General features: G+C 39.0%; 1 protein-coding gene across 1 annotated transcript; it reads left to right on the top strand.

Annotated features, from left to right (window-relative positions):
• Positions 1-197: 197 nt before the first annotated feature.
• LOC140349155 (aldo-keto reductase family 1 member D1-like) lies at positions 198-10217 on the top strand. Its single transcript, XM_072435387.1, has 9 exons — positions 198-333; positions 3359-3526; positions 4714-4830; positions 5712-5789; positions 6646-6768; positions 8006-8115; positions 8193-8358; positions 9871-9953; positions 10035-10217. The coding sequence occupies exons 1-9, from the start codon at positions 241-243 to the stop codon at positions 10075-10077; spliced, it is 981 nt and encodes a 326-aa protein (XP_072291488.1). The 5' UTR covers positions 198-240; the 3' UTR covers positions 10078-10217.
• Positions 10218-12380: the final 2163 nt, after the last annotated feature.

The following is a 12380-nucleotide window of genomic DNA, read 5'->3' as shown; positions in this document are numbered from 1 at the left end:
GTCACTTCCTGTCATTTTCTAAAGTTTTTTCAACATTTTCTCCACAAATACCTGCTCGATCGGTGTAAAACTACAATGTATATGCACGACAGGTATGAATACACCAAATAAAGTCAGAATTAGACCATGGTAAAACCCTGTTTTACCATGGGCCCGTTAAGTTGTTGCCTTTAAGTTTAAGGCTTGGAACAGTCCGGGTGCAAAGTCCACAGAGTTCAGTCGACAGTTCAGTCTGCAGAGATGAGCCTGACAGCTGAGAGCCACTGCGTTCCTCTGAGCGACGGGAACCGGATTCCCCTCATCGGTCTGGGCACGTACGGAGATCCGACTACGGTGAGACTGGAGCAGAAAGTCACTCAGATCGTTGTTAATGTTTTGCCGGTTATTTAGTCTAATCTGCCACTACGTTACCCCTGCTCAGTGAAGAGTACTGACATGTTGTACTCAAGTTACCGTGGTGGATTAAGTACTCTATTTATGAAGGAAAGTACAGATACAAGTGGACAACAAATACTCAGGTAAAAGTATCACATTGTAAAATCGATTTAAGTAAAAGCATTAAAGCGCTCCTTTAAAAAATGACTTTAAGGGTAAAAAATCTAATTAATTATTCTTTATTTTATTACTAAAGCATCAAATTGTAATTTATCTTGATAAATAATTCTGAAGTGGAGAATGCCTGTGTACAACTTGTGCTCTGAACACTGAAAAAGAAATAAGACACAAAGAAAAAATCTTAATCTGGTTGGTTTATGATCAAAGCTAACATAAGGTATAAGATTTGGGGTTTTTTTCTTCTTTTTTTTTAGCAGATTGTAAAAGAAAATCAAATGAAAAGCTTTGATATGTTGAAAGAATCCTTTGGCTTAACTAATTATATAAATGCATTAATGACCTGGACAGAAAATCTACTAAATATATTAAAACTAAATGGGGAAAAGAGGGTCATTTTGTTTTGACGGACAAAAAATGGAAACCTATGCGTACTTCACAATGGAGGACGACAAAATCACATGTCTGGAAGCTTCTTCTGTCCAAACTCAATCCAGGAGGTGGCAGTATATGCAGCTTTTCAGCTGCCAACCGCCATTTAAAGCAACACAACAACAACAGCAACAACATGTCTGTAAGATACTCTGCTGGAAGACTCGTCTCTTCAAAACTTCGTGCCAAAGTGCTCATTGTTCAGAGGGAGGGGCTACGTGCTGGAGAAGCTGTGGTTGCTAGGGTGGATCCTCATGTGTCCTGGGACTGTCCTGTTGCACACAGAAAAGGACAGACATTAAGAAAACACTGCAGACTTGTTTTGACACTGCTGTCCCACTCGATTTCAGAACTATGTATCTGGGCCTCAAAACTCCTGCCATGGACACAATAAATTAATACGTTTGGAACATACTTCTGAGGAAAAGGCCAACATAAAAAATGGATGGCAAAAACTGCTCCGACGATTAAGGGCTGGACACTGTCATCAACATACGGGAAATGGGGGGGGGGAAATCACATTTGGACAAATTTAACAGAAACAGGACTTTTTGTGCCATAACTTTATTTTTCTTTGGCTATTACACCCTCTTGAATTGTTATTTACAATTGTGCCTTTTTTCCTTTCTGGTATTGCCCTGGTTGTTTGTTTGTTTGTTTATTTGTTTGTTTGTTTGTTTGTTTGTTTTAGGTGTAGGGAAGGGGAAAAAATCCAAATTAAAGCCGCAGTAGCTGCAATAGTTTGCGATTCAAATAGTTATTTGTCCTGACAAAATGCAAGATCGTGCTGAACGCTGAACTCTGTGACCCGGGACTTTTCATTGACGTTCAGGGGGTCAAAAATACCCGAATTGTGGCAAAAAGAATAAAGTCTAAAGAATAAAGTCTAAATCATAAAGTCTAATTATAATAATAATATACTGTTTTTGGTCATTACAACCATGACAACTTTCCAGGTTTTCCTCTATAGAGCCTATTTTTGCTTCCTCAAATGGAACTCAAATATCCCTCATTTAAATACTCCTCACCCATTTCAGCAGGTATAAAACCTTAAGAAAATATACTTTTCAGTCCTGTTCAAAAATGTAGTGGTGTAGAAAGTACAGATGCCTGTGAAGTAAACAAGTCTCCACTGTAAAAAAATTAAACAAATAAGTACTGAAATCAACGTTTTACTCAAGTGCAGTGCTTTTGTACTTTGTTCCGTTTGAACACTGGGAAGTTACAAATGTACTCACTCATTTGCAAGTACTGCAGTCAAAATCTGCACTTCAGTCAAAGTCAAAACACCAACGAAATTTAAAATACTAGAAACTCAAGTTACTATTTTCTTTTTACACACATTTTTGCAGTTGATCATATTCTCATTAATTCCAATGATTTGACATAAAGTACAATTATATGCCTGGACTTATTCTCCTTTTTGTAAGTACAAATACACCTACACGTTTAAGAACTGATCAAAAAGTACAATCACCCCAAAAATCGACTTCATTATTTTACTTAAGTATTCGTTATTTGATTTCCACCGCTGCTGTCACTTTACTGAACATGAGCTGAATGGCAGTCACCTCACTGTAGTCAGTCCCAGGGCAGTTATGGCCACAGAAGTTCACAGTTCAGCAGTGTGGCTCCAATACCCCTGAAACTTTGTCTCTAAATCAGTTTTTTTCAATTATTACTATGACTTTTTTCTTGTTTTACTGATACTGATGTCCAAAACCAGGATGTAAAATATACAAATAACATTTTATAATCAAATACTACTCAATTTTGTCCCCCCGTTAGTGCTTGCGTACCCACAGAGGTCCTAAGTTAAAGATGCACTACGAAACCTCGACAAATCTCCACAATTATAATATAATTGTGGAGATTTGTCGAGGTTTCGTAGTTATTTGAATTAGTCGACTAGTCAAACGATTATTTCTATTGCATATTGACACTTTTTAAATATATTTTTTGAAATCTTGGGACTGAAGGCTTCCAGATGGAGAACATTTAAAGTGTGTTAATGAGGAGGATCATAAATATTTTTAATAATGTAGTAATACCTCTGTGTTTGTTATAAAAGTATTAGTTTTAGTCAAAAAGAGGTTTCGATCTCAATGAGTTTTACCTGGTTAAATAAAAGTTAGTAATAAAAATAATGGTGTCGGTCTTGTCCAGGTAACAATTAAGAAGAGTACATGAATAAATGCAAGAAAGATGAGTTTAATACTATGCTGTGGCAAATAAATACCATTTCCAAAGAGACGAGCAGGAGATACTGGAAAGGTTACATTGCCTATATTATATAGAGTATGTATATGGAGTATGTATATGGAGTATTATATATGAGTGATGAGCATTTGTCAGCTAAATGATGTTGTCACAGACTCCCAAAGGAACGGCGTACGACTGCGTGAAAGCGGCCATAGACGTCGGGTACAGGCATTTCGATGGCGCTCTGGTTTATTTCAACGAACATGAGGTGGGACAAGCCATTCGAGACAAGATCGCAGACGGGACGGTGACGAGGGACGACGTCTTCTACTGCGGGAAGGTGAAACCGACACGATATTTAACCTTTTCAGTGGATCTGAAAGTTGGCTCTGTGCCAGACTAAATCTAATTTGTCGTAAATTTTGAGTAAATCTGGAATAAAGCTGTACTAAATATGGACTAAAACTTGGACTAAAACCTGGACCAAACTTGGACCGAACCTGGACCAAACCTGGACTAAAACTTGGACTAAAACCTGGACCAAACTTGGACCAAACCTGGACCAAACCTGGACTAAAACTTGGACTAAAACCTGGACTTAAACCTGGACCAAACTTGGACCAAACCTAGACCAAACCTGGACTAAAACTTGGACCAAAACCTGGACCAAAACCTGGACCAAAACCTGGACCAAAACCTGGACCAAAACCTGGACCAAAACCTGGACTAAAACCTGGACTAAAACCTGGACCAAACCTGGACTAAAACTTGGACTAAAACCTGGACTAAAACCTGGACTTAAACCTGGACCAAACCTGGACCAAACCTGGACCAAACCTGGACTAAAACTTGGACCAAAACCTGGACCAAAACCTGGACCAAAACCTGGACCAAAACCTGGACTAAAACCTGGACTAAAACCTGGACTAAAACCTGGACCAAACCTGGACTAAAACTTGGACCAAAACCTGGACCAAAACCTGGACCAAAACCTGGACCAAAACCTGGACCAAAACCTGGACTAAAACCTGGACTAAAACCTGGACCAAACCTGGACTAAAACCTGGACCAAACCTGGACTAAACTTGGACCAAACCTGGACTAAAACCTGGACTAAAACCTGGACTAAACTTGGACCAAACCTGGACTAAACCTAGACTAAAACCCTAAGTAGACTAAACCTTGACCTAAATGGCATTATCTGTCATGCATTTGTTCAAATGCAGGTTCTTTATTGCCTTGTCTCCAAGGCTTTATATCATTTTAACCCTTGTGCTACTACTGTGGGTCACCCTGACGATAGCCCGCTAAAGCCACACTGTGGAACTTTCCCGGCAAAACAGGAGACAAGCAGGCAGTGAACTCTCTGGTGACCTGTCGTTTGAATGACAGAAAAAATAACTAAACTTCTAAACTTAAAAAGACTGACTGACAACATTATTCATAGTTGAAAAGTGACAACAAAGTCAATGAACATAACATACTAAATATCAACTACTTCAACCACTTCCTTGTAAATGTCTTCAGTTATGGTGCACTTTCCATCCCCCGGAGCTGGTCAGGCCAGCTTTGGAGAGGACTTTGAAGGCCCTGAAACTGGACTACGTGGATCTTTACATCGTTGAACTGCCCATAGCTTTTCAGGTTTGTGCCGAGTAGGACTGCACAGTTAATCACGATCTAATCAAGATCTCAGCTTGAATGTTCACAATGAGCACAACTCAAAAGCTGCCTGTATTTTCGTGGTAAAAATGTCTCTCTGCAAACAACAAGATATCCTGTTTTTTACGTGGGAAATGGCTGAAAATGTTCTGATTCTTATTCGTTTAGCAGTTCTTTTCGTCCTCAAATTAAAGTTTTTCCAAAGTCGTGCAGCACAAATTCAGTTCAGTTCACCTTTAAAGCAGAACCATCACCTGCTATGCAAAGTTCAGACTGGTTTTACACTCATTTAAATGTTAAAATATAATATTCACAAAGTGAGGTCAAGCCAAAAAACATTCCCTCCGAGCTAAAAAATGGAGAAAAGCACAGTATCTCCTTGAATAATTAAAAAAAAAAGCAAGAAAATGTCTCTAAACCTAATTAATTGACACATTTTTATTTAAATATTCTCTTACTCAACAGTGGTGTTCTCTCATCATTATCCCACAGCTCAAGACTTATTTTTTGAATTATTTTAAAATGTCAAACACAAAAATGATGTATTTTATAGTTTAATACTGACTATCCAAAATATGTAATAATGTGATTTAATAATAGTCATGCACCCATTTTTATAGTGCTTTTTGTAGACTCGAATACTCAAACAGTTATTTTGTTGAATTCATATTAAAAGGGTCAAAGGGTAAATTCTGCCTAAACTTTGGATGGAATGATGTCACTCTAAAGATTTTTCAACTTTTCTCCACAAACAGCCACTTAAATGCCGTTTAACCCTGAGGCTGAATTAATGCATTGTACCAGGACCATCATTATAAAAAAAGCTCTCCTATACATGTTGTAAAATTGTGTTTAAATTTCAGCCTGGAAAAAGCTTTTACCCCAAAGATGAGAACGGGAAGTACATCTACCACCACACGGACCTCTGTGCCACATGGGAAGTGAGTGGAGCCTCTAGTTAATCATTGCTGCAAAAACCCGGTCAAGGCCGCGCTCACAGATAACACTGTCATAAGTTTCATGCTTGTTTTATCTATTCTGATATCTATTGATCTTTTGAATGAACCTTATAAGCTACGCGTTTGTATAAGTGTAAATTGTGAAAGTTGCGTTCACGTGTCAATCACAATTTTCAAGTTTAATTTTGAGCTGAAGGGCAGGTTTCTACGGTAGAATCAACTAAACTGCTAAAAACGCAGAAGGTTTTTTCATGGTTTATGGTTAATATCTCTTTAACACAAAAGAACTATAGTGAAATTGTAGAAAAAGATTCAGTTGTAGTCAAGGAGAGGATAGGGAAATTGTTTTATCACTGTGGCCTTTTTTTTCTAGTTTATTTTTAATGTTTTTACTTGGCAGTGATTGTAATTTTATTGTATTTATTTTATTTATTTTATTATTTGTATTTTTTTATTCATTAATATTTTTTTTTTATTTATTTTATTTTTTATTTTATTTTGTTTCATTTTATTAATTTAAAAATATTTAAATTTAAAAACAGAACAACACAGAAAACTGCATGACCAGAGAGCGAAAGTCCAAATAAGAACGCAAATGGACATCATCTAAACAGCAAAAGAAACTAAATTACATTTGATAGTATTTTTACTTGAATTCATGAAATGCTGCAATTGCATTATATTTCTGACACGGGCTTCATGAAATTCAAATAAAGAAAGCTCACTCTAGTGTACGTGGCTGTAATCCCTCATTCGTCCAGGAGCGTTCCACTGTAAAACAATGTAAAATCCAGATGACCACAACTGAATGTGTTTCTGCTCCGGTGGGTGTGGCCAGGCTCTGGAAGCCTGTAAAGACGCCGGACTGGTCAAGTCTCTGGGAGTTTCCAACTTCAACAAGAGACAACTGGAGCTGCTGCTGAACAAACCAGGCCTGAAGCACAAACCCGTGTCCAACCAGGTACTTCAAAGCACTGCAGAAAGTACTTCAAACCACTGCAGAAAGGAGTAGCAATACTTTATTTAGAGGTAAAACATATTAGAAAAGAGCTGATTTGGAGACTCGCAAAAGGAGTGTAAATAGAGAATATATCTAACAGAAAAGCGTTCAAAAAAGGCTGCAAAAAGCTGAATAATACAAGAAAAAATACAAACTTTCAGTGTAATCTTTCAAAGACTGTAACACTGCTGTTCCTCTGTGGTTCATTTTACAGCCCATGAGCTTTTGTGCAACATTTGAATCGACTTTGACATTTAAAAGCTCATCATAGCACGATTTTGATGGATTGTACTAACGTTATAGTAGTAGCAGTGTATTTGATCATTTACAGTTCGACAAAGATATGCACCACAGACTCACGACCAAAGTGTTTAAGCCTGAAGTGAAAAAGGACAAATTATAACATCCAACGCAATTAATCAATAAAACACAAGAACTCCAAGAAAAGCAGTGAATCAGCAGCAAACATAATGTAGGACTTAATACATTTATGGAAGAGATTAAGTACAGTACAAGGATCATAGCAGAGCGCTTTCGCTTTCAAAAAAAAATGTTTTACCCCTCTTTTTAAACGCTTATATTTTGAATTATAGTACCGTATTTTCAGGACTATAAGTCGCACCTTTTTTCATAGTTTTGGCCGGGGTGCGACTTATACTCATACTTATATTTATACTTATATACTTATACTCCGGAGTGACTTATATGTGATATTATTTGTTATTTTCACACTTGCAACCTCATTTCATACTCCAGTGCAACTTATATATGTTTTTTTCTTCTCTATTATGCATTTTTTGGCTGGTGCGACTTATAGTCCAGTGCGACTTATAGTCCGGAAAATGCGGTATTTCGTATTGTTTCTTTATCAACAAAAATACTAATACTTCCTTTTTAAAAATTAGTTCTACTCCTATTTTTTATTTTATTTCAATATGCCTGTTCTGGTTGATTATTGTCTAAATATTGCAGGGCATAAATATTGGGATATAAAAAAATTATATATTTCCTTATTGCCCAGTCGAGCTTCAATATATATTTTTACTTTTGTGGCTTTTGGCTAAAATTTGCAGTTAAAAGTACAATGTACAACGATTATTATCAGTAAAACAATCGTGGAGCCTGTGTACTTCTTATCTGGAGGGTCACAGGTGATCATGTTTATGAGATATAAACTAATATCTTTCTCTGTCTTTAGGTTGAATGTCATCCGTATTTCACGCAACCGAAGCTGCTGGAGTTTTGTCGACAGAATGAGATGGTGATCGTGGGTTACTGCCCCATCGGCTCCTCCAGAGACGCATCATGGTAAACACACTGGAGTTTAACACAAATCGATGGCACAATGTGTATATTATCTGTCATTATATAATCGTGTGCCACAGGGTGAACCTGAAGTGTCCTCCCATGCTCGAGGATGAGGTGCTGGTTTCCATTGGTAAAAAGTACAACAAAACCAGTGCTCAGATCGCTCTGCGCTTCAACGTCCAGAGAGGAGTCGTGGTCATCCCCAAAAGCTTCAACCCAGACAGGATCAGGCACAACTTCCAGGTGCAGATTATTTTATTAGACACATGATCAGAATCAGAAAAGGTTTATTGTCATTGTCACAGAACAAAATTCACAGATATAGGAATTTGCTTTGGTGATTCGGTGCAACAATAATAAAAAGAATATATATAAACGATATATAGAGTCAAAAAGCGTATGTATTGAAGTAAAACAATTGAAACTCAAGATAACATAAGATAAAAAAATAAAAATAAGCTTACTATGTACACAAATTTTACAGGTGAATTTACATGTGTAGTGCAGACAGTGCACAGTGCAGTGAATGATTAAATTATAGTTAAAGCGACAGTGTTTAGAAGTGTTCATGAGTCCAACGGCAGAGGGAAAGAAACTGTTCTTGTGGCGGGAAGTTCTGGTCTGGATGGACCAAAGGGGAGTGGCCTCCTACCTGAGGGGAGTGGCTCAAATAGTTTGTGTCCAGGGTGAGAAGGGTCAGCTGTGATCCGACCTGTTCGTCCCAGAGCCCTGGAGACGTACAGGTTCTGCAGAGATGGAAGTCTGCAGCCAATCACCTCAGCAGAGCACACAATGCGCTGTAGTCTCTGTTTGTCCCTGGCTGTGGCTCCAGCATACCACACGGTGATGGAGGAGGTGAGGATGGACTCGATGATGGTTGTGTAAAATTGCACAATCATCCGCAAACTTGCTCAGTTTAACAGAGTCGTGGCTGGAGGTGCAGCAGTTTGTGTACAGGGAGAAGAGCAGGGGCGAAATTACACAGCCCTGTGGAGCTCCTGTGCTGATAGTCCGAGTGTCTGAGACATTCTTCCCCAGCAGCACGCACTGCCTCTGATCCTTCAGGAAGTCAGTGCTCCACCTGCAGGTGGAGTCAGGCACATTGAGCTGGGAGAGCTTGTCCTGGAGCAGAGCAGGGAGGATGGTGTTGAATGCAGAGCTGAAGTCCACAAACAAGATCCTGGCATAGGTTCCTGGGGAGTCCAGGTGCTGCAAGATGAAATGTAGTGCCAGATTGATCTACAGACCTGTTGGCTCTGAAGGCGAACTGCAGGGGGTCCAGAAGGGGGGAGGTGTGGGACTTGAGGGACTTGAGGTGGGGGAGGACCAGGCGCTCAAATGACTACAGACGTCAGTGCCACAGGTCTGTAGTCATAAGTCCAGTGATCCGGGGCTTCTTGGGGACAGGGACAATGATGGGCGTCTTGAAGCAGGCTGAGACACGGCATGATTCCAGGGAGGTGTTAAAATGTTAAAATGTCTGAAGATGGGGGTCAGTTCTCCTGCACAGTGTCTTAAGGTGGCCGGGGTGACACGGTCTGGTCCAGCAGCTTTTCCCGGGTTGGATTTCTGAAATAGTCTGTTTACATCTTGTCTCTGAACAGGATGATGGAATTGTCAATAACATTATGCATGTTATCAATAAAATCAGAATTGTATTTGCTCATGTTCACTGATATGTTCTGATAAAAAAGCTTTTTCCCAGCTGTAAAGTATAAACGCAATATACAAATGAATGAAACCCTGTCCTTGCAGATATTTGACTTTTCACTCACTGAGGAGGAAATGCAGGCGATTGAGGCTCTAAATAAAAACATACGCTTTGTTGAGCTTCTCATGTAAGTATTACCACATAAACCCGCGGCTCTGGGCTGTTGGTTATATTCTATATTCATTCAAATGTGTTTGGGTTCACACAGGTGGAGCGACCATCCCGAATACCCCTTTCATGACGAATACTAAACTTGTACCACAGAAGAGTGACCACAGGAGAGCAGCAGTACACTGTTTTTTAGACAGGCCTGACTTGTTCTAGGTCATCAGAAGGGACAGAAGTGATCTGGTTGCCATGGAAATGAGTTAACATTGGCGCTAAACCGGCCCAAACAGTTTGATTTCTGACTTTTGTATGTTTTATTTTATAGCATAAGATGAGATAAGGCTAGTATCTGATAATCTACATTTATTAAGAAAAAAATAATAATAATGTAATCATTACTGCATGTTAATGTACTAACGATGTTCTTAACCTTACCCATTACCCTAACGACGTTCCTTACCTACCCATTACCCTAACGACGTTCCTTACCTTACCCATTACCCTAACGATGTTCCTAACCTTACCCATTACCCTAACGATGTTCCTAACCTACCCATTACCCTAACGATGTTCCTTACCTACCCATTACCCTAACGATGTTCCTAACCTACCCATTACCCTAACGATGTTACTAACCTACCCATTACACTAACGATGTTCTTAACCTTACCCATTACCCTAACGACGTTCCTTACCTACCCATTACCCTAACGACGTTCCTTACCTTACCCATTACCCTAACGATGTTCCTAACCTTACCCATTACCCTAACGATGTTCCTAACCTACCCATTACCCTAACGATGTTCCTTACCTACCCATTACCCTAACGATGTTCCTAACCTACCCATTACCCTAACGATGTTACTAACCTACCCATTACACTAACGATGTTCTTAACCTTACCCATTACCCTAACGACGTTCCTTACCTACTATTACCCTAACGACGTTCCTAACCTTACCCATTACCCTAACGATGTTCCTTACCTACCCATTACCCTAACGATGTTCCTTACCTTACCCATTACCCTAACGATGTTCCTAACCTATCCATTACCCTAACGATGTTCCTAACCTACCCATTACCCTAAACAATGTTCCTAACCTACCCATTACCCTAACGATGTTCCTAACCTATCCATTACCCTAACAACGTTCTTAACCTACCTATTACCCTAACGACGTTCTTAACCTTACCCATTACCCTAACGATGTTCCTAACCTACCCATTACCCTAACGATGTTCCTAACCTGCCCATTACCCTAACGATGTTCCTAACCTTACCCATTACCCTAACGATGTTCTTAACCTATCCATTACCCTAACAACGTTCTTAACCTTACCCATTACCCTAACGATGTTCCTAACCTTACCCATTACCCTAACGATGTTCCTAACCTTACCCATTACCCTAATGATGTTCCTAACCTACCCATTACCCTAACGATGTTCTTAACCTTACCCATTACCCCAACGATGTTCTTAACCTACCCATTACCCTAACGATGTTCTTAACCTTACCCATTACCCCAACGATGTTCTTAACCTTACCCATTACCTTAACGATGTTCCTAACCTTACCCATTACCCTAACGATGTTCTTAACCTTACCCATTACCCTAACGATGTTCCTAACCTTACCCATTACCCTAACGATGTTCCTAACCTTACCCATTACCCTAATGATGTTCCTAACCTTACCCATTACCCTAATGATGTTCCTAACCTACCCATTACCCTAACGATGTTCTTAACCTTACCCATTACCCTAACGATGTTCCTAACCTTACCCATTACCCTAACGATGTTCCTAACCTTACCCATTACCCTAACGATGTTCCTAATCTTACCCATTACCCTAACGATGTTCCTAACCTTACCCATTACCCTAACGATGTTCCTAACCTTACCCATTACCCTAACGATGTTCCTAACCTACCCATTACCCTAACGATGTTCCTAACCTTACCCATTACCCTAAACAACACTGTGACTCTATTTGTGATTTCAACTCGTGTTTTTCTTCTAAAAAGACAAATAATGCAAAAAATATGCACTTTTTAAATTGTTTTATTATAAGAAAAATTATAAGGAACCTTCGATTAAAGTGCACATTTTAATCCTGCCCAGGTACGTTAACATCCCACAGAAATATAAAATTTAAACTAATCTAACTATCTTATTTATTCCAGAACATGTTTATAGAGGTCTAAACTACAGGGTTAGCAGCTGATATTATGTTGTTTGTAAAGTTTGTAATACTTTAGTCTTTATACGATTTGCTGATTGTGACCGTTCACATTTTGAGTTAGATTCAACTGCGCTAAATCTTGCTCCCCAAAAGTGTGTAGTGATATTAATTGCTAACCTTCAATGTCTTACTAACACCCATGTTTTTCACAAAATAAAATCCATAAAATCCCTCTCACTTGACAGTATCTTGA

Source organism: Eucyclogobius newberryi, unplaced genomic scaffold (genome assembly GCF_026437365.1).
Source record: "Eucyclogobius newberryi isolate DKJ021-1_F unplaced genomic scaffold, fEucNew1.0.hap1 SCAF_7, whole genome shotgun sequence".
NCBI lineage: Eukaryota > Metazoa > Chordata > Actinopteri > Gobiiformes > Gobiidae > Eucyclogobius > Eucyclogobius newberryi.
This window is presented reverse-complemented; position numbering and strand designations above follow the sequence as displayed.